Source organism: Ambystoma mexicanum, chromosome 5p (assembly GCF_040938575.1).
Source record: "Ambystoma mexicanum isolate Mex_15411 chromosome 5p, UKY_AmexF1_1, whole genome shotgun sequence".
Classification (NCBI taxonomy): Eukaryota; Metazoa; Chordata; class Amphibia; order Caudata; family Ambystomatidae; genus Ambystoma; species Ambystoma mexicanum.
This window is the reverse complement of record NC_090930.1, coordinates 646,413,738-646,437,539: the sequence shown is the minus strand read 5'-3', so window position 1 is coordinate 646,437,539 and position 23,802 is coordinate 646,413,738. Positions and strand designations below refer to the sequence as shown.

Below are 23,802 nucleotides of genomic sequence, written 5' to 3'. Positions count from 1 at the left end.
AAGAGGTGATGAAAACGCCGGAGTAGTTGCAGGCACTCTATTGTGGAGAGCGCGATGGGCGTAAGTAAATACCTGTCTAATGTCTCTTCTTTTGTCTTTCAGATGCTGGGTCGCAGTGTTGAAAACATCCGGAATTCGCAGATTGCCCGTGAGTAATAACTATGCTTTTGTCTCCACAGGCAGAGGTGCAGCGTGAAGAAATGGTCGCTGCCGATGGACCAGGTAAGGAATGTGTTGCATGTGAAGTCGTCGTGCTAACCTGTTGTTTCTTGTCTTTTACAGGCGCTGCTGAAGACTGGATACTGGAATGGTAAGTATTGTTCTTGCAGGTACTGGATCGGAAGAAGAAAAGCTGGAACAGACTCGGTGAGCGTTTTGCTGCAGATGCAGAATAACGCGAAGCACGCTTCATCAATCGGGTGTGGTTTAAATAGCCTAGGAGTGATGAGGCTTCTTCCTCCACGGCCCCGCCTAGGTAAGAAAAGAGTTCCTGTTCCAGAAGAGTTCCAGTGTTGTATCCAGGCGTGGAGCTTGCCCCACACAGGTAAGAAAATAGTTCCGGCTTACAGAGGATTCCTATGTAGCTGGTAAGTAAGCAGCATGGTCTGCTGCAGGTAAGTCCACCCAAGCATCTTCACATATAGTATGAGCCCGGCGCTTCCAGTGCCGGGACCGATGGCTTTGATGAGCCTGGTGCCACTGGCGCCAGGACAAGGTCCAAAAGGTCCCAGTAGGGACCGGCTGGTGCCTAGGCTTAGGATTAGGGGCCTGCTTCCAAGGACGTTGGGCTGGTCCTGGCTCCTTGGAAGCAGTGATCATGACAGCACCCCCCCTCAAGGCCCCTCCTAAGCGTGTCTTCTCCGGTGGTTTTGGCTTGTCGGGGTGATTCAGATGGAATTTCTTGACCAGACAAGGTGCGTGGACATATACTGAGGGTTCCCAAGATCTTTCCTGGGGGCCGTATCCTTTCCAATCAATCAGGTAATATAATTTAGATTTGGCGATTTTGGAGTCTAGGATGTTCTTTACTTCGAATTCAAGTTCTCCTTCTACCAAAACAGGTTCTGGGAGTTTAGTCAATCGGGTTTCTGGTTGTACTGGTTTTAATAAGGAGACATGAAAGACTGGATGTATTTTCATATGCGCAGGTAATTCCAATTTGACAGCCACCGGATTAACTATGGCAGAGATGAGATAGGGTCCAAGGTATCTTGGGATGAAGGTGCGGGGTCCTTTTAGAGGCAGGTGCTTAGTGGATAACCAGACCTGGTCTCCTACCGCGTAGTGAGGGGCTTCTTTACGGTGTCGATCTGCTCCTTTTTTGAATTGAGCTTTAGCTCTTTGCAGATGGGCAGTGGCTTCCTTAAAAGCACGAGTGATCTCCGAGTGCAAGTAATCCACAGCAGGTGTTTCGAATTCTTGGGGAGGATCCAGGTTAGAGGTTCTAGGATGGTGTCCGTATAATAGGAAGAAGGGAGTCTTCCCGGTTCCAGAATGAGTCGAATTGTTGTAAGCGTATTCAGCGATCCAAAGAATATCCTTCCAAGGGTTTTCAGTTTGTTGGAGCATGCAACGTAGATATTGCTCTAAAGTCTGATTTGTCCTCTCGGTTTGTCCGTCAGTTTGGGGATGGTGACTGGTTGAAAGTCTTACATCAATTTGGGCTAGACGACAGCAACTTCGCCAAAAGTGGGAGATGAATTGACTTCCCCTATCGGAGACCAAAACCGAGGGAAAACCGTGTAACCGAACGATGTTTTCTAAGAATTCTCGGGCCATTACTGAAGCTGAAGGTAGGCCCTTCAGGGGAATGAAGTGAGCCATCTTGGAGAATAGATCCACGACTACTAAAATGGTATTATACCCTGAGCATGGAGATAAGTCCGTGATGAAATCCATGGACAGGGTATGCCATGGACAGGGAGGGATGTCTAATAGGTGTAATAGGGCGGCTGGTTTCTCCTTCTGACTTTTATTCTGGGCACACACACCGCAGGAGATTACAAAGTCTCTAATATCCTTCTTCCATGATGGCCACCAGAAATGTCTTTTGATTTTTTTCCATGGTTTTGGTAATGCCAGGGTGACCCTCCATTAGAGAGTCGTGATAACAGGAGATTACTTGTTTTTGTATTTTCTCACAGGGCAAGTACAATCGTCCTCGGAAATATGGTAGGTCTTGATCCACTGAGAACTCTTTTCCCTTTAATTGCCAGTCCTGCAAATCGGCCGGATTTAGGAGTGATTTGACTGTAGTCTTGATGTCTTCAAAGGATTGAGCGCTGACCAAACCCAAAATCCTTTGTTCTGGGATTAAGGGTATTGGTTCTGGATTGGTCAAATGTTCATCTACTCCCATTCGGGAGAGAGCATCTGCTTTTCCGTTTTTACTGCCTGGTCGATAAGTAATTATAAAGTCAAACTCAGCCAGAAACAGAGCCCAGCGAAGCTGTCTGGAAGACTGAGCTTTGGCTGTCTTCAGATATTGTAAATTGCGGTGATCAGTCATTACGGTGACTGTGTGTCTGGCTCCCAAAAGATAATGCCGCCAGGCTTTAAAGGCCGATCTGATGGCTAAAAGTTCCTTGTCTGTAATTGAATAGTTGATCTCGGGAGCCGAGAATTTGCGGGACCAAAAGGCTACAGGATGTAATTGGTGTGTGACCGGATCTCTTTGTGATAAAACTGCCCCCATAGCAAGACTAGAAGCATCCGTTTCCACGATCTAGGGGAGTTCTGGACGAGGATGGTTTAGAACAGGTGCAGAAACGAATTTAGCTTTTAAGTCCTGAAAAGCTTGTTCTGCTTCAGTAGACCACTCAAAACGTTTGTTCTTCTTTAACAGAGCGGTGATGGGCTGGACTATCCGAGAGAATTCAGGAATGAATCTGCGGTAAAAGTTAGCGAAGCCTAACATGCTTTGAACTCCTTTTACAGAGGTTGGTGATGGCCACTTAATGATTGCATCGACTTTCTTTGAATCCATATGGACTCCGTCAGGTGACAATATGAATCCCAGGAACTCAACTTCAGTTACGTTGAAAACGCATTTTTCAAGCTTAGCAAAAAGGTTATGTTGACGCAATCTCTCGAGAACCTCTTTGACGTGTCTCTGGTGTTCCCCTTCAGATGATGAATAGACGAGGATGTCATCAATGTAGACAACAACACACACATCTATGAGTTCTCTAAGGACATCGTTCATAAAATACTGAAAAGCGGCAGGAGCGTTACAAAGTCCAAAGGGCATCACTTGATATTCGAACAGCCCATACTTGGTGCGGAATGCCGTCTTCCATTCATCGCCCTCTTTTATTCGTACCAAGTGGTAGGCTCCTCTGAGATCTAACTTTGTATAAATACATGCGTCTTTGACTTGGTCCAGGAGTTCAGGGATCAAAGGTAACGGGTATCTGTTTTTAACGGTGATTTGATTCAGGGCGCGGTAATCTATGCAAGTCCTAAGGTCTCCTTCCTTTTTCGGAACGAAGAACAAAGCCGAAGAAGCTGGAGATTTTGAAGGACGGATAAACCCGTTAGCTAGGTATTGGTCCAGATATTGTCTGAGGTGAAGATTCTCTGGCTCGGTGAGGGCATAAATCCTACTACAAGGAGGAGTTGTTCCGGGTATCAGGTCTATTTGACAGTCGTAGGACCTATGAGGAGGCAGGGTGTTAGCTTGGTCCTTCCGAAAGACGTCTTGGAATTCCTGGTATTCGGGAGGTAATTTGGGAACCTCGGAAGAGATCGCTGCCAGTGAAACATCAGACCGAGGATAACAAGTGGTAAAGCATTCTGGAAACTGAACCGTCTTTGCTCGCCAATCGATCTGAGGATTGTGCTTCTCTAACCAAGGAATTCCGAGAATGATCTGGAACTGAGGGGCCTTGATTACATCGAACACGATTTTCTCCCGGTGTCCATCTTGGCTCACTAACGTCACTTCTTGGGTGGCATGCGTTACTGGTCCGGAGGCTATCTCCGTGCCATCCATTGTAGTAATGACGTCTTTTACAGCCTTAGGGACAAGAGGTAGATTCATCCTTGATACCATTTCACGGTCCACATAATTACCGATTGCTCCGCTGTCGATGTAAGCTTCAATTGCATGCAAACGATCCGGACGTTCTGGGCTAATGAGGACCATAGGCACCACGAAATGCGAGGTCACGGGACAGATTTTAACGCTCGGCAAGAGGACCTCTACACTTGTTGGGCTAGGTCGTTTCCCTGCTCAGAATCTTGGGTACAGGTATCTGCGGCTCCTACAGCCTTCTTAGCTGGCTTCACTGGGCATTCTCGAAGAAAGTGCCCCGAGTTCCCGCAATAGAGGCATAATTGCAGCTGTCTTCTTCTTTCCCGTTCCTTTTGAGTTAAAGGTCCTTTCATGCCCCCTAGTTGCATGGGTTCCACGGTGTCGGCTCCCCTAGTAGAGGTCTGTGGTTTAGAAAATACTTGGGTATCAAATTTGGAACGATCAGCCTTCCTGTTCTGTAATCGGTGGTCTAATTGGACAACTAAGTCAATATAGTCTGAGCACTCTTGTGGAGGATTCACAATTTGAGCTAACACATCCTTGAGCTCTCCACGCAGGCCTCTGTAGAAAAGCGTTATTCTTTTATCCTCCGGCCATTGAGTTTCCACTATAAGTCTATTGAATGAGGCAATATAAGTCAAGAGGTCTTGATTACCCTGTCGTAACGAAAGGAGTTCATTGTCCAAGGCCTGCCCCTGGGCATGTCTTGCGAACAGTTTCTCCATGCTGGACTGGAAGGCCTGAAAATCGTGAAGGACCGGATCATCCTGAGTGACCAAAGGGATTGACCAATCTGCGGCACTGCCACTGAGATAAGAAAGCACGAAAGCCACCTTGGTCTGGTCTGTTGGAAAGGCAGCTGGGCGACATAAGAAGTGTAGGCGGCACTGGTTGATAAACACTGCAAATTTCTTTGGGTCACCAGAAAAGCGTTCGGGTGGAGCCAAAGGCACATTACCGGGTAGATTGATTTGCACTGGATTTGAGGATGCAGAAGGGTAACTTACTCCTGGAGCGGGCAAAGGAGTCTGTCCTGCCTGTGTTTGTAGTAATTGCCTAGCGAGGTCTTCCGTTCGCTCCTTGGATATTATCAGCTCTCTTCTCAAAGAGTTTGTTTCCTGACGAGCTGCATGTACCTCTGCTCTTAGTTCCCCAAGCAATCGGGCCAGTTGGTCTGTGTCCGAGGTTTCCATTGCGCCTGGGTAGGAGTTTTGTGGTGGGCTTCGCGTTCTGTAACGCTCACCTGATTCCCACGGAGGCGCTGGTCTAGGCAGGAAGGAGTCTGTGACTCGAAAAGTGATGTGCAGGACTCGATTGGCTTCTGGGGCTGAGCCTCTTCGCACTGTGTGTCGAACTCGAAGGGTGAGATTTCTGCAGATGGAAGAATATATGGGGTTAAAGATCTGGGCAATTGAGTGTCCTTCTCTCTCTCTCTCTCTCTCTCTCTCTCTCTCTCTTCTAGCTTCTCCGTAGAGCCCCCAGGTTAACGTGCTCACCTTAGATAGGTGAATGCTGGGCTCTCCATCTGCGTCTGGTGCAGGGTGCCGTTGCCAGTTCCTTCACTGGGTGAAACGTAGGCCTCTTAACATCAGAGGATCGCAACCGCCGTTAACAGCAAGAGCGGTGAGTTTCCGGACACCTTTTAGTCCATATAGTCTTTAGGTGCGTGGACACGTAAGTATTGAACAGGGCTCGGAATAATGCTTTGTTCTATTTGTTTTGCAGGGCTCTAGCGTTAGAAGATGGTATGAAGAGAGCCAAAGCTGGAGCCAGAAATGAGTGAGTATATGCAAGCGCTTTAACTGTCTCTTTCCTTCACAGCTGTGAGTTCGTGCTGAAGAGGTGATGAAAACGCCGGAGTAGTTGCAGGCGCTCTATTGTGGAGAGCGCGATGGGCGTAAGTAAATACCTGTCTAATGTCTCTTCTTTTGTCTTTCAGATGCTGGGTTGCAGTGTTGAAAACATCCGGAATTCGCGGATGGCCGGTGAGTAATAACTATGCTTTTGTCTCCACAGGCGGAGGTGCAGCGTGAAGAAATGGTCGCTGCCGATGGACCAGGTAAGGAATGCGTTGCATGTGAATTCTTCGTGCTAACCTGTTGTTTCTTGTCTTTTACAGGCGCTGCTGAAGACTGGATACTGGAATGGTAAGTATTGTTCTTGCAGGTACCGGATCGGAAGAAGAAAAGCTGGAACAGACTCGGTGAGCGTTCTGCTGCAGATGCACAATAACGCGAAGCACGCTTCATCAATCGGGTGTGGTTTAAATAGCCTAGGAGTGATGAGGCGTCTTCCTCCACGGCCCCGCCTAGGTAAGAAAAGAGTTCCTGTTCCAGAAGAGTTCCAGTGTTGTATCCAGGCGTGGAGCTTGCCCCACCCAGGTAAGAAAATAGTTCCGGCTTACAGAGGATTCCTATGTAGCTGGTAAGTAAGCAGCATGGTCTGCTGCAGGTAAGTCCACCCAAGCATCTTCACATATAGTATGAGCCCGGCGCTTCCAGTGCCGGGACCGATGGCTTTGATGAGCCTGGTGCCACTGGCGCCAGGACAAGGTCCAAAAGGTCCCAGTAGGGACCGGCTGGTGCCTAGGCTTAGGATTAGGGGCCTGCTTCCAAGGACGTTGGGCTGGTCCTGGCTACTTGGAAGCAGTGATCATGACACTTTGACATGTTTGGGGTGTGATAAATAAGTGCTGCTGTCATGGACATGCATGAGGTACATGTCTGTGTGTCTGAGTAGTGTGTGCGCAATGGATGCATGACACATATCCGTGACAATGTGTTGATTCACAGATACAGCCTAGTCATGCTTGAATCCACTGTGTCTGTGGGCATACGGGTCCAGATGCATGACCCTCCGGTGATGCGTGTGCATGTGATCAGCATGTCCCATGATGCATGTGAGTTACAGCCCTCCATTGGATGTTTGTACGCTGCCGTGGACATGGATGCAAATGTCTGTTGCATGTGCCATGCCAGTTCCTGCATGTGTGTTGCCTGCACTGACCCATGTGTTGTTGGGAGACATGATGGAAGTGACGTTTGACAGTGCCACTCATGTGCTATTGGTTCCTGTCTAGGGGACTATTGTACAGTACCCTGATGTTTGTGTTCAATGTCTCCCTTTACACAGCAGCGAGTGTAGAAGAGGGCAGAGACGGTGCTGTGGAGGAGAGCAGCAGGGATGCCTCCACCGGCCGGCGACGCAAGGCCCAGTCACCCTCCCAGGAAATTTCATCATACGGGAGCGAGGGAACTGGTGCCGCGTCTGCCACTACGGCTGCAGCGGAAGGGGCAGATGAGCCCCCACAGGGGCTTGCAATGGCAGAAGACGGTGCAGAGCCATCCAGGTTGGTGGTGTGTATAGAGGAGGAGGAGGCCGCTACAGAGCCACACATGGGGCCTGGTGGGGGTAGTACCACTGGTGCAAGCGGTGCAGTCCAGGGGCAGGGACATGATGCAGCACAGGTCAGTGCAGAGTTGTCTGTGCACATCTCTGTCCCTGACACTGTGACTGCATCACCATGCACCAGCAGGGATGCCCCGTCCTAGGCCCATCTGCAGGTAGGGGGGAGGTCCACGTCATCTGGCATTCCTCTACCTGTAGACGAGGGGACCCATGACCGGATGGAGTCCATCCTGATTGGTGTCACGTTGCGCACACGTGACATTCGTGATGACGTGCGTGCGTCCTGGGTGGAGCACGCACGTCATCACGAAGAGCTGTTTGCCAACGTGGCCCAGTTGGGAGGGTCCATGGTCGGGGTTTCCTCCATGTGTCGGCCAGTCTTGCGGCCCTCTCCTCCTCTGTGCACACTATACGCCAGTCGTTCTCCGTGCCGTCTTCCGGCCCAGATGCCACCAGGGCCCCCTGTGGATTTGCCCCAACCAACGCAGTCGGCCAGGTTGAGATCCCATCCCTGCCGCAGTCGGGAGTCGGAGGTCCAACAGGGGTGGCCACCCCACCAACTGGACCCCAGCGGATGGAGAATGTGCTGGCATCATCGGGCAGGGCACGTGCACGACGGTGCCGGGGGATTCCATCAGCCCGGATGCCGTTGTGGTGGCAGAGGCAGTTGCGTCGAAGGCAGCAGCAGGCTCAGCATGGGAGGCATCATGGCTTGGGGCCAACAAGACCCCGGGGGCAGGCATCAGCCGAGGGGCAGGAGGACCCCGGAGTGGGAGTATCTTGCATGTGGCAGCTGTTGGGCCGGCAAATAGATGCTGAGAGGCAACGGGCGGAGAGGGCACGGCTCAGGATGGTCAGGGCGGAGAACTGCATGCACTGGGCTTTGAGGCGGGTGGAGGGCCTCAAGGAAACTCGCAGGGAATTGAGGGATTCCATGGCTGCATCCCTGCAAGACCTCGAGGCCAGGGAACAGGCCTGCCTCCGAAACATCGACGTGTAGTTCGATGATGCCCTGGGCCGGAACAACAAACAGTGAGCCGTGGGACTAGCCCGCCGCCTTTGTAAATAGTTATGTAGTTGTAGGTTTCCTTTATTTATAGGTATTTTCTTGGGTTTCCTTTGGATTGTTGGGCACATGGACCCTTGATTTTTACATTGTATATAGTTATGGACCTGATTTTACATATCTATTTTTACCATGGATGAACGATTTTGTTTTCATTTTGACCTTGGATTTGGTGTTATGGCCGGATACTTTGGAGGCATTTTTCTTTGCATTTTATTGATTTCACCATTAATATTTTTTCCTTTATTTCGGACATCCTTTTATTTATCATTTATTTCTTGTGTCATTTCGTGTCATTCATTCATTTTTGTATATAATACATTTTTATATTTAACTTCATTTGTGTAGTCTTCTCTCATTGGTTTTGTGCATGTCACAATGTGGGTTTTCTCATGCATGTGTCACCATTGTGTGGGTCTGATGGGCTTGTACTCATGCGCATACTGCTTATTTGGGATCTATCATGACATGGGGATTTCAATGTGGAGTGGATGGAATGCTTGGTTGGGTGTTAGGCCTGGGGTGGCGTGGGGTGGGATTTGGGTGGCCATAAGGGCCATGGATCTGGACTGTCTCGATGTGTTGGGTGGGGACATAAATCAGGGCCTGCTGGCAGGTGCCTGTCACTGGGCGTGGGGTGGGAACATATGTCGGGGCCTGCTGGCAGGTGCCCGTCACTGGGGGTGGGGTGGAGACATAGGTCGGGGCCTACTGGCAGGTGTCTGTCACTGGGGGTGGGGTGGGGACATAAGTCGGGGCCTACTGGCAGGTGCCCGTCAATGGTGGGTGGGGGACATGATTTGGGGCCCACAGGTGCATGGTGCCATGTGGGCTGCCTACAGGGCATGGTCAGTGGTGTGGGTTGTCCTCTGTGGTGTGGGCTGCCTGCAGGGCATGGGGAGGGTGGAAAGGGCACAACCAGGAGGCCCACAATGCCAAATTGTGTGTAAACCTCCCTGCACACCCCTGAAATACACATACCCTGCTCGCGCCAGGCCTATCGCGTGTAAAAATCCCCTGTGCACCCCTGAAATACACGTACCCCGCTCGCGACAGGCCTATCGTGTATAAAAATCCCTGTGCACCCCCAAAATAGACGTACCCCGCTCGCGCCAGGCCAATCGCGTGTAAAACTCCCCACGCACCTCCAAAATATGCACAGGCAGCCCATCCACGCTCCCCATGCCCCGCAGGCAGCCCATCCACCCTGGCCACACCCCACAGGCAACCCAGACCACAGGGGCAACTTTTTCCACTCAATTTACCTGGCGCGAGCGGGGTACGTGTATTCTGAGGGGTGCGTGGGGAGTTTTACACGTGATTGGCCTAGCGCGAGTGGGGTACATGTATTCCGAGGGGTGCACAGGGAGTTTTACACATGATTGGCCTGGCGTGAGCTGGGTACGTGTATTTCGAGGGGTCCACGGGGAGTTTTACATGCGATTGGCCTGGCGTGAGCGTGGTACGTGTATTCCGAGGAGTGCGCAGGGAGTTTTACACACAATTGGCCTGGCGCGAGCGGGGTACATGTATTCCGAGGGGTGCACGGGGAGTTTTACACACGTTTTGGGGACTGTATGCTGGTCCACTGGCATTTGCGCCATGTACTGGATTTGTGCAATGTTTTTGGCGAACGGGGCGGGGTTGGGGGCGTAACTGGCGCTGCTGCAAGGTCGCTGCGCCACTCTGTGCCACGGCTGCTTATGGATGTATAAATCCATGAATACGCTGTGCACTGAAATGGGTTTTGGCACAGGTGGCTGGCGCAGACAGCCGCACGCGCACTCTGTGCGCCAGCCGCGTGCGCGACTTGTGCGCCGAATTCTATGAATTACCCCCAAATGTTTTTTTTTTTAGCTCAAAGGAGGTGTGGCGTCCTTCAGATGCTGTTCAATATTTAGTGATGCAGAGGTGATTAGAATTCGAGGAGCAAAATACATTCTGATTTTGAAAGTCATCTATTAAGAATGTGTTACAAGGTGGGCTTTGTGGAAGATAAAAGCTGCTTTGAACTTAACGTTATGAAATGGGGAGCAAATGAGGGAAGGCAACCAAAATCCACAGCAGGTTTAGAAAGCAGTGTAATTATTTCTGTAGGCCTACTTGAAGGCCTTATTAATGACATTAACCATAGTTTGGAGTAGAGGAGAAGATTGCCTTTACACTTGAAATGCTTGGAAGAAGGCAGAGGTATAGATGGGCTATAAGATATTGTGCATAAGAGAACAGACATTGGAGTGCAAACTCAGCAATCCTAGTCTCTGATTTTTGGGGTGCAGGGCCAGGTCTAGCACTGGCCTAACCACTTAGATGACAAATGGTGGTAAAGGGGGGCCCAAAAGAAAACGAGACACTGTTTTATGAGACTGCCTATGACACCCACACTCTGGCTGGGCAGGACTGTTTCATTTGCAGAATCAGGGTGACCAGTTTCAAACAACCCAACTAAATTTGCAGGACCAAACTATCAAACTCGAGGGCAGTCCCACATCTAAATATGCTTTCCTACTGGGAGCATAGTTTCTGCAGATGTAAATGAAGCCATAGCAGATCTACTTGAATCCACTAGATGTATCCCATTAACCAAGTGCCAGTATGTTTTTTCAGGCTTCCCACATCCCTGAAAGAAATGCATCCATAAGAATTGGTAAGTTGGTAAAGCCCATGATATATATCAGACCATTTTATCTCACAATTGAATGGCAACTTCTAGTTGAAAAATATGTTTTGGAATAGAAGTGGGTTTTTGTGGTTGATGTAGATGGATTGCTCATACTTCCCAGTTCCAAACATATCAGTTCACCCCATGGAAAAATCTATGTAAATACTTGACATTTTGAATCTTATGAAACCTGATGAATTGGATCATTATGTGTTCAGTGACAAACACAGACCTCGATTTCTTGCTGTATGTATCCCACATTTAATGCCGGACTCCTCCAGCTTTTAAGCCGCAAACCCATGTTGAAGGATATTGTGTTGTTCCCGAGGCGAGCGTGTTGCACCTGAGCCATCCACACATGAGAGTTTGGGACTATTCTTTAGAGCTAAAAACAGATTTTCTGAATGCCAAGACATTAACTCATCCCAGGAGGAATTTGATTATTTCATTGTTTACGAATGCGTTGATTTTTTCTGTAGTTGTTTCTATTACCTATCTCAGGGTATTTCTGACCTCTAAGGAGGAAAGGAGTGAAAACACCTTAACTGACAAAAATAGAATGTATGTGTTAACGTATGTGGCTCTGCAGTTATAGTAAGTCATATTGTCTCGTGGATTTTATTAGTAGTAGCCTTCTAGTTTGTATGCATGTGCTGGAGGAGTCTGCATAATAGATTCTGCTCTACCCACACACACGACTCACTTAACTTTGCTTGAAAAAAAGATTCCCTTGAACCAAAAGACTTGCTTAGCGATAACTTAAGTTCAAACGTTTGTTACACAATAATCTTGATTGCTAAATATAGTTTCAAAAACCTCCTATATAATTATACACTTTGATATTGTTTCTGTGTTCAACTGTTCACGTTTTTCCTCATCTGTTAATGAAATCCATCGCCATACTTAAGAGTAAAACTATCTAGGTATATTGTACAAAGTAGAAAAAGTGATACAAGATCTGATTTGCAAAGCCCTTTCCAATAGGGTTTTCCCATTCAAAAGTGTTTTTTTTGTAAATCTGGCTCACTGTGTGTCTTTTTTATGGTGCTTTCAACCAAGATCATGGTACAGTAGGCGTGTAAAAGAGCATTGTCGACTCATGTGATTATAATATGATGAACCAAAATAACATTATCTAAAAGGTCATGATATGGCAAGTATTACACTGTGGTGGGGAAGACAAGAGAAATGAGATGTAGCTGTGTTTTGAATCTAACCCATATAAACTATTTCCAGATACGAGGTCAGAAGGAATTCTAAGGTTTAGAGTCAATAAGCGTAACATATTGAAATTGAGACAGGACATAGGATTACCGTGGTGATCTAAGTAGAATAAAAAAGCTGATTGAAACACTAAAGACTGTTGATAATGCAATCCAGACTCTAGTATCTGCTTCCCTTTCCCCTCTCTGCGTGATGTGTGAAATTATGTGTGGGAATGGGAGGGAATGTAGAATGCATGTAGAATACCCTACCACAGGTGTTCCACCAGAGTAATTTGGAAGGTGAGCCTGGGTGGTGGGTCCCCGTGGTCCCTTCTCCTATATGTACTTACCTAATAAGATGTAACTAAATAAAGTGACTTAATTGAAGACTTATCTGCTGCTCAAAACATTTTACTTTACAATACAGACAATGGGCCTAATTCACAGGACATTTAGCGCAGAGCGAAGTGGCTTTGCACTGCACCTAATTCACAGAGAGGAGCAAAGTGATTTTGCACTGCAAAAGTACTCTTTGCACTCTGCTAAATGGGCCCAATTCACCTTATCCTCAAGGTTTGTCCCTACTGGTCTTTATCATTTTTAAATTCCAACCATCCAAGAATATAGACAAGTTAATACAATTTACAAACATGGCTGCAAGAAGATCGGAGTAACTAACATCAATGTCTAAACATGTCATGTTAAAATCAGCAAATGTCATAACATTCCATTGTACATCATCCTCCAACCAAACATTTAATACCTCATCAATATAACACTGCAGCATTTTAGTATTACTTTCTCACGGTCGATGATATATAATTTCAAAATTGGATCCACTATTATTGTAGCTAAAGCATTATTAATTACACTTTTGAGGTAGATATTTTATTATTACACTTCTGAGGTAGATATTCAGTGATTGGCAGACTTGATCTAACCCCAGCCAACAGTCCCCCTGATGGTCTTTCCATGTCTTTTTTGTTTGCAAGTCTCTATCTTATTACAAACCCATCAACATAACAAGGATACACAAGCCACGTTTCTTGCAAACCAAACATATCAGATTTCTACAACAGATTCATACCCTCCTTATTATATAGGAATGAGAGCGATCCCTTGTTCAGTTCGGCTTTGCTAATATCGCAGGAAGCCATATCCAATCTTTCTCCTTTTCCATAAATTTAAAATATTTTATAGTAGTTTTCAGCTAATCAATCTGTCGAAAAGACTTGGTCTTTTCTTTTTTTACGTTATTCAGACCCTAAACCGAACAGGGGGGTCGACTTCCAGGTCTGCCTCAATCATTTGAAGATGGATAATCTCAAAACCCCTCTAAAGCATTTCCTTGGCATACCTCATTAAGTAGTCGATAGAAATAGGGGAAATAAAGTGCAAAATTGCCCCGTTTGAGTTAGGATTGGATTCCGGCAACCCCACCCTCAATATATTATCAGGCAATATCATGCTGAAATGCAGGATCATGTGAAGAGTTTGCAGTACCCGCTCTCTAATAAGATAAGGACTATCGGACATTGCGCCCATTTCCAGCAATGTAACTTGTTGGACATTACATTTATTGAGTCATACTTGTCCTCTTGCTACCTCTTTGGCCATAGGGGACCGATACATTTTCATTTCCTTCTGATCTTGGGCTATTAGTGGACTATGTTCCCTATTTAGGAATGAAACATCTGTCCTCTCTTCTTCTGAGTAAACAGAATCTTCCTTCTCCGACATCTCCTTCAAACACTCCCTTGTAGAGTTTTTTGTTTTTTCAAGCCACTTATCTATGCATCACTGCTTTGGATCACGTTGTCTCCCTATCTTTATTTTCTTATCCCGAATTTCTAGATGTGGACTATGCACTCAGAAACTTCGTGAGTTGTCCTCCTCTAATTCACTTAATCTGACATTAGTATTACACATCTGTAAGGGTGGCATTTTACCACAGTTAGATAAACTTTCAAAGTTACTTCTTTTGCATCTCTGTGATTTCATAATACTTTGGAGGTGTTTCTTATTTCGCTTTCGTTTGTCCGACACAGATTCTGCTACTTCCTCCATAACAACAATCGTCACTGAAGTCTCTCCTGTAGTCTGTACTATCTTTATAAATATGCCTTTTTGGTCGTTCCCTTTCATATCCAAGATAATTAAACCCTCTACACAGGGAGCCTTGCATGGTTGGTCCACAAGGGTCTGTGTCTGTGTATGAAGTATACTTATTGGCTCACCATTCAAGTCCAAACCACTGTTGATCAGAATAATGTCCGCAATTCGGACAACCACATACGTTTGTTCTTTCAAATCTCTCGTTATATTAAAACACAGTACAAATAAAGTTTTCACTGTAGCCTCTAACCCACTTGTGAAGTGATAGTTGACTGTGTTGACTCTTCCAATTCATCCAGGTCATCCCAAGTCAGCTATTTTGTCACTCATCTGGCCAGGTCTGGAGATCTGGAGAGCATTGGTTCCATTATATTCGATGAATCCCTTACTAATAGTTCAGCTTGGCTCACTGGATGAATGCAAGTTTCCCGACCTCCCAAAGATTCTTTTAGCAAGGAGTAACATATGTTTAATGATGATTGATTATTATCAATAGATTGGATCTGTAAAAAAACCACATCACAAATTGTTTTTGATGATGACATGACTCTTTTGGTCATATCCGAGATCAGTGAATCCTCTGTTTCTATTGTATCGCTCACCAGGAAATAGGATGGCATTTTTTCCAAGTGGTCCTCAATACTGTTTTCCTCTCTCCCCCCACTAGTCATCTCACTGGTCATTACTGTTCCATATGGTTGGTTGTTTTTTTATGAGAGTGACTCCTTTTGGTATTGTTCCTAGTTCACACCAGCATTTTCTAAATGCTGATCTAACACCAGTTATCACTGTGAGTACTATTTATTTAATATCCTTACCTATGGTCAATCACTTCAGAGAGGTTTTGATTCCCGCTTCCGCTATTCCCAGACAGCAAGACAGCACTCACTGTTGCACTCGCCATGGTGTGTGTGCGATGGTTGACACATTTTGTTTAAATACTTTCAGGTGTTAGTAGAGGCAGAAGCCCAGTTCACAATCCAAATGGAGGAAAAAGAAAGGCACATCTAAGCCCAACGCAGTGAGACAGCACTCACTGTTGCACTTGTCCTGGTGCATGTGCTCTGGAGTGCACGTGTGCGCGCGTGTGCCTTTTATTTAAATACTTTCAGTTGTTAATAGGGGTGGGAGCCCAGTTCACAATCCAAATACAGGAAAAAGAATGGCACTTCTCCTCAGCCCATCATAGCAAGACAGCACTCACTGTTGCACTTGCCCTGGTGTGTGCGCACTAGGGTGCGCGCCTCTTGATTAAAAACGTTGAGTTATAAGTAGGGATGGGAGCCCGGTTCACAGTCCAAATGTAGGGAAAAGAAAGACACTTCTCCTCATCCCAAAACTGTGTGACGGCACTCAATGTTGCACTTACCTTGGTACTCGCCCTGGTATTCTTTTCATAATCCTTTAAGAGAGGGCATATGATCCTGTCGTTTGGCATGGGACTGAGATGCTGATTGTGGAGTGTGGCAATTAGGATGAAAGGTCCAAAGGAAACTGCTATTACTGGAATAATCTATACTCTGTGAACGACATTACTTTAGCAGCATTCATAGAAGTAAGACAAAAACACACTATTTCATACAATTTCTAATACATTTTAGATTATCAGGCCCCAGGATTGCTAACTGCAAATTGACAGTATTCATCGCATTTGGAAATGTACCGGATATTGATCCCCTCATCCCTAAACAGCTGTTAACGGTACTAAAACAAGTACAACTTACACACCAGAATGTATTTCTGTAAAGAAGGACCCTATCACTGTGCAGTTTCATAATGAGCATGCGTCCTCGTCGTTTTCAGGCTGTGCAATTGAGGTGACAATCCCTCATTGGCATTAGCCATAGTTTGTTATTCGATTGAGAATTTGGCATGTCATTAAGCGAAGCAGAATGTGTAATTCATTGGCATTGGCTGTAAATCCATCTTCATTCATTGGCATGTCATTTCTGTGACAGAATAACGAATTGCACACGTTCTAGTTCATAATGTGCTTTGGCAGCATAACATAATGGACGTATAAGGTCTTGCAACCAATAACATTTTGTATGCCAAGACATTTAGTTTTACCCAGGAGACCTAGCGTGCACACTCCCATTCTGTACAACTAGATTGCTCGTTCTCATATGTGTGCTCATTTTATATTTATCAAAGAGAAACAATCAAAACAAAGGATGTACAAGTGCACGTTACAAAGAATTTGCTTTATAACGGTAGAAATAATGTCATAAATATCGAAGCGACATTTTTGGTCTGCACAATAAAAATAAGAACGCCCCTTGAATGTTCCAGCAATTAAACAACCAACCTTCTCATAAATGACTGCACCCTTTTGATTAATGATATGTAAAATAATAGTATGAGCTGAAAGAAGCATATACATAATAGAATCTCCGAAAACGTACTCACTTTCATAATTCATATATTGATACAATTTAACCACATAGTTCAGCATTGTAATTGTGTTCAAGATATTACACCTGGAACCTAAAGAGCTGCGGGAACCTCGGATAGACTACACTACATGTTATCTGAGTAGAATGTTGGGAACTATGTTCATTGCTTTGCTTGCCCCATAACCTTTGAACACACACACACAAATGTTCCCATCAGTTATTATTTACACCCCTATGCGGTTTATTTATTAGACTGGGCCGAAGCCTCATAGAGCATGCTTAAATCAACTCTGCTAAGGAGAACAAGTTAACAATTGGTCATGCACTCATAGAAAAAAACAACTTCATTGAATGCTTTATTCAGCAGCTAAAATTCAATTATGCAAATAAAATAATATTACAAACAAGTGTAGCCACCAAACGAATATTAAACATCACATACCAATAAGTAAAGGTCAGCCACACATCTACAACAAACAAAAAAGCAAACGAACAGAAAAATATCCAGAAACTATATTCAGGATGTCTAGAAACCACATGGGGTTTCAGAAACCCCACTTCCCCAGTTCTTATCATTTACGAATAACAAAGGACGAGAACAACCTATTCTACACCTATTCTAGGAGGATGAGAGGCATTGAGGGTCTATGTCGAGGGATATGCCCAAACCCAGCATATTTAACAATTTATATGCGCATTTTCAATCATTAGTTTATGGTACATTTCATACGTTTCGGTCGTTGGCAAGTTACATTCTGCCTTCATCAGAACTGTGAAATGAACGACCCTGTAGATGCAGGAAGTGTAAGATTAGCCTAGGGACATGGGGAGAGCTTGATTCATTTACCAGTTTTCAAATCCTGCACCAAGAAGTGCAGTAATTCACAGAGGGGGGCCCCTTTACAGGCCCAGCTCAAGCGGATGCCTAGATACATGGACCCCAATCAGAACAGCGATCACAATTTTCAAGTGTTGAAGGAATAATTATTTTGCATGTAGACTGGCAGAAACGCACTGTGCTCAGAGATGCATGCTAATTCGGCATATACATTTCCCTGTGCCAGGCTGCCACGGAATACAGTTTAAATCCCACAGCACTGCTAGCACTCTCAGAGCTCCTCAAGTTCACATACTGGAATCAGACACTGTCCTCATGCCCTTCCACACCCTACAGTGAAGGGGGTTTCTAAGTTGGGGGCTCTAGATCACTACTGGCCTCTGGGTTTGCTCCATGCCCCTAGCTTCCCAAAAAATGTGGAGGCTCTCAATTAGTTCAGCTTTCTTAACTTTACTGCGCAGGCCACTGGCTTTCAAGCCCAGGGTGGAGCTCATTTCGAGATCCATTGTTGTAGAAATTAAATAATGCCTGGTAGTCCTTCCAATTACAATTCTATATTGTTTTATTTTGGATGACTAAGCTGTAGGCACAGTCTGTAACAAATTCAAACTGCTGCCCACCGGTTTTACGAAATGACTACTTCCCTGCAGGAGTACAAAGGTGGGCAAGGACTAAACCCTCTACTCAACCCACACTCTGCTACAAATCAACAATGAGCCTAACCATAAAAGTGAACAGATATACCTCCTTCACGGTTTGCCGTTACATAGGCAAAGGGCAAGCTATACTCTTAAGAGGTGGGTGACTGTAATAACAGTAGCATAAAAAACAGCAGTAGTACAAAAGTCAAAAATAAGTAATATCAAATGTAGGTTCTATAAACATATCAATACTTTAAATAAAAACACCAATATAACTGTACTAGCAAAATACCAATGAAACTGCACCTGTGTGGAAAGAACACAGACTAGCAAAATGTAAATGTAGCAAACACTCTGGGTAATATAGCAGAGGTGCAAGGCAGGCAATTGCCACATTTTTACTCAAAAGCATATGTCTTCGTGGGGAAAGGTGAACAAGGGTAGCTTATGAGTCTCTAGGTTCCCGAAAGTGGGCCATGAATGTTGGACCACTCAAACATGCCTGAGTCTTTTCTTAGGTGGCTCGACTGCTTCAAACTAGGGCAGATCAAACCAGATTTGGATTTGGCAAGTCCTGTTTATGAGGCATCATTGAGTTGGTTAAAAGGCAAAGCTCAATGTGGTTTGAAGGTGGAGTTTGAGCAATGCAGTTCAGTGAGCCCACCAGGATTCGTCTGAAGGTTGAGCCATTTTGAGATGATGGTTACCCCCGTGTCGAGTTGAAAAGTGACACGATGCTACCAGCAGTTCAAGTCGAGGTCCAATGCGATACAATGCTGTGACCTTAGTGGTCCAATGTGCCATTCAAAGAAGTGGCAGTTCAAAGTCATCTGCAGCAGCAAGCTTGTGTTCAAGCCTAACAGGTGAAGTGCTCTGCTGGTATGTTGTGGAATCGAGCAAGTTCAATAAAAGCAAAAATGTGGTTCAAAGAAGTGCCAAAGGCAGCATTGCGAGTCCTGATAATTTGAAGCCCTTTGAACATAGTCAATTTGAATTAGATGACAGTTTAACATTATGTACATTGGTTTGCCTCAGAACTCACCAATAAAAAATTACAAAAGAAATCCAAAAAGAAGTGCACACCAAGCAATAAGTAATGTGAGTCCAGTCACAGCTGGGAAAGCAAAATTCATACAGAATGTGGAACAGAACTGCATGAAAGGCGCTGTCAAGGTATGCCCCTAAAACAAGAGATGTTATAATCATACAAACTAGTTAGCATCAAAACCACATTGCTTACGTTAGGTTAGTCCTCCATGTGAGGCTAATTGGTAGAGCTACATAATTCCCCTATAGTGTGACATAAATTATCCTAAAATTATTGGGTCCCCCAAACCTTGTCACACCACCCCTGTGTGACATCACAGTCCAACCCACAATTCCCACATCATAGTTCCAAAACATTGAGACATATAAGATGACCAGCAGATCTTTCTTCATCTGTTGCCGTCATCTCCATCTATTTCTCATGGGAAATCAACTGATCATGCCACTACAAGAGCCTTGAACCATTTACAGGTTACCATTTTAATGTTGCATTTTAGGAAATCGTCAAAGCTCCTCCCAGGCTGAGATGTGCTAAGGGGCAATTTGAAACCACCAATGGACATTTGAAACAGTCAGTAGACCAATTTAATAAATTAATATGCTGAATTACAAAAGGATTGTGCACTCACTGCTCTTTCTGTATGATCCTGGGAATGTATAATTAGAAATGTGCTCCAGCCTCTGTGGCTACAAAGGAAGTTAATTAGTTTCTAGTAAAAAGCATGCCCTGAGGCCTGCTTACAGTGCCTCGGTCTAATAGTAAGACCTGTATACTTACCTCTTACCCAAGCTTTATAAGTTATTTGCTTGAAACACAATTATTTATTGCATTCTCCAGCCTACTACATAGGACTGTGCAGCTATCACAAAGCCCCCTCCCCTTTTAGGGGTATAATCCCGCTGCTGATAGGTTTGTGCCTTTTTACCGCACTGAACTTGCTTTTTTACCACCATGGCATAATGGCTGAATCCTGCTGCTTGGCTTATTCTGGTGCGTGTGTCCAGATCCAGGAGTTCACGGTGAATACCAGAATATTTCATGTGCATTTCTGGTTGCTACTGCCTACTTAACCTGTATTTCTATTCTGCTACCAGCCAACATAACCTGTATTGTTGGTCACTACCATACCTCTTAACCCGTTGGAGTATATTCATCCCTGTGCTCCCCCTGACCCATCCACCAGTCCACTCTACACACCCCACTCCCTCTCATCCCTTATCACCATGCTCCTTTCTAAACTTCTTCTCTTCCTATCTGTCCTCTCTCCATGTTTCTCAATGTCTATGTCTACCTCCTTCTCTGTCCCACTGCTCTCTGAAGACCTCTTCTCCCCTCCCCATCTCGACTCCCCACTCTTCCTTCAAACTGCACTCTTGTCACTCTTCTCTCACATCTAGCCCATCCACCTTCCATCACTCACTCAACCACCCAACTCTTCACCAGAAATGTCTTTTAATAACATCACTCTGGGTCTCTGTACTGCCCAATCCAAATACAATAATGTTTTTTCATCACTGGCCACATTGACTAACATCACATCAAACTCTAAGTGATGCTTGTCACTGAAACCTGGATCTCCATGTGACACTGCAAATTCTACTGCACTCCATACTGACTTTGATACTTTTCCCCAGTGCCATTGACACACAAAGGGAAGGTGGTGGTGTTGGTCTTATACCCAGAAAGTACACCAAATCAAGCTCCCTCTCCCCTTCTAACTTTTCCCCTTCATCCTTTAAACACACCACTGTCCAACTCCCACCCTTTTCAATATCCACTTATCATCTCTCTCTTCTTTTCTGACCTAGACCTACTATTTGCATTTTTTTCCACCTGATGTGCCTCTTCTATTAACGGGCAACCTCAACCTCCCTGCAATGTCTAAGTCCTATCAAATACAACATGACTCCACTCTCTCTGGCTAATCTCTGATAAACCTACATAACCTTCTGACACACACCTGTTAAAACTCCATTTATCCCTTGAACTTGTCTTCGTATTGCTCATCCTCCACTTCTCGGCTCTCTTCATTGACCCCCTGTCCATCTTGCTCTGAACAATCACTCATTCACTTCACTATCTATATAGCTTCTCCACTCACATTCCACCCCCTTAATCCATCACCACAAGAAGGTTTAATCCTGAGTCGCTGGTTCCATACTGGACCAACCCAAGCCCTCCCTCCAGGCCCTGGCCCCTGTGCTCACCTACTCCACATAACTGGTCTATACTGAGCCCAATAGCAGACTTGCCACCACCTTGGACTATCACTATCTTGCTTGCGTATGTACCATATCTACCCTGGTCACTACAAGTGGTCACCCATCCCTCCAACAGCTGAAGACATCAATACATCACACATTAACTCACAACTCAAAAATATTGGTTGTCATCACGCTGCCACATGCTGACAGGATCCAAAAGAGAAATCATGTTTCTCCCTGCCTTCTATGCCAACCACACTCTCCCAACCCTTCTCTTCAAGAGATACTAACTCCCTCACCCAAGGTTTGCAAACCTGGGGTCCTTATCCACAGGGATCTCAGATTCCAGGAGTCCATTATGGCTTCTCCCATAGCTGTCATAGCCAACCTTCTCATAATAAGTGAAATGCACCCTTATCTCTCCACCCGTTAACCATTATGCTAATGTATTCAGCAAACTTGACTGTTGTTCAGGCGTACACTTTGATCTTCCTGTCTATTCTTTTTCTCCACAACGTTTTGAACATTGCAAGTCAAACCCTCCACATCTACACTGCAACATCATGCTTGATGACCCCATGCAAGATTGCTCTTTCTTTAAATTCTTTTGCCTCATCTTTAAATCCATAAATGGCCTCCATGGTCTTGCTCGCCCCACCTTGTTGATTTTATTTCCTTGTACTCCACCTCTCAAACTCTACCTTATTGCTCCATCCCTCCTTAACCTCGCGGTCTCCTACCTCAATATGCACCTTCTCCCCTTTCTGCTCCTTCCCACGGCTTGCCCCCGTTCAACTGGATTGCCCTCCTCCAGGCCTCAAAGCAACCCCCCTTGTGAATGGTTCAAAAACAGACTCAAGATCCGCCCCTACTACTAGACAGAACACTATGCTCCATTTGTAGAAAAGTAAGAATAAATACTCAACCATATTCTCTTGCACTAGGTCCCTAGTCTACATCTCAGGTTTAAGTCCCAGTACCCACCCCCATATTCATCTAGCTAATCAGATATCTTCAAGCTCTTGTAAAGGCAGACTACCCAGGGATTGCGTGTGTCTATTGCATAGAATCATTGGTGCATCGTTTTTCTAAAATACGACACACACCCAATACGGAAAACGCGATAATATATTTTAAAAAATAATACAAATCTTCTTTCACAGGAACTCCTTTTTGTAAAATCTGCTTTATAGAACTAAAGTTTGTGAATGTTTCTATTGTATTTGTACAATGTGCATTGTTTTATATGTAAATTTGCAATATGCATTGTTTTATAATGAAAGACAGTCGTACAGAAAATATTTGCAAACTAGCATATTAAAAGAGCAGGCTCGATATCTAAGAATGTATAGCAGAAAACCTTTGCAATGTGGTTTTCACGGTTCTTTCTTCCTTTAGGAACATTTTATAGAGGTGATACGGAATCAAGAATTTCTCCTGCTCCCAGCCAATGAAATTGCAAAGCTCCTGTCCAGCGATGACATCAACGTACCGGATGAAGAAACTATATTCCAGGCTTTGATGATGTGGGTGAGGCACGACCTGCAGCTACGGCAGCGTGAGCTGGGGATGCTTCTCTCCTACATCAGGCTGCCATTGCTGCCACCACAGGTAGTGTTACCCATATGACAACTTGCCGAAACTCTGCGGCTGCACCGGCCCAACCAGGACCGGGATCGCATATCATGGGCTGGGTGCTTTATAAAGGCATTGCAGGAGTCTGCCGCACTTTAATGCATTCATTCTGTTAAAACACATTTTCCAAATCTAACTTTCTAACCGTCTAACAGAGTCTGCAATTGACACCAGGAAAAGTAGGACATACTGCTCCTTGGTGGCTGTGGTATTTTGCACTTTAATGGGAGTGACCCAGATCACAGAGTTACCTTTTGATATTTTATATTCTCATTACCTTACTAATTAAGATCCATTTAACACAAATCTGACATAATTGGTCTTTCGCCAAGGAGAAAATGTCAAACATCTTTCTTGAAAATTGCTTGTAATAATGTGTCACAGTACATTAAGTTTTGAGGTGTATGAATTTGCCAAGAGAATTTCACAGTAATTTGACTGCCCTTTTCTCAATTAAGTATGTATTGGAAATAGGCTATGAGTTGCTCTCAAGAAATTCCCCATCGCAAGTTAACTGGATTGTTCTTTACTTGACCGCGAGCTGAAAT

General features: G+C 45.1%; 1 protein-coding gene across 2 annotated transcripts in view; it reads left to right on the top strand.

Annotated features, from left to right (window-relative positions):
• The window catches only part of KLHL4 (kelch like family member 4), a 1,128,728-nt gene that overhangs the window by 829,427 nt on the left and 275,499 nt on the right, over positions 1–23,802 (top strand). The window contains exon 5 of one of the 2 annotated variants that reach the window (XM_069612999.1): positions 23,018–23,233. In XM_069612999.1, coding sequence (XP_069469100.1) covers positions 23,018–23,233 — 216 coding nt within the window. The remainder of the gene's footprint in view (positions 1–23,017; positions 23,234–23,802) is intronic. The other variant, XM_069613000.1, reaches the window with a different exon arrangement.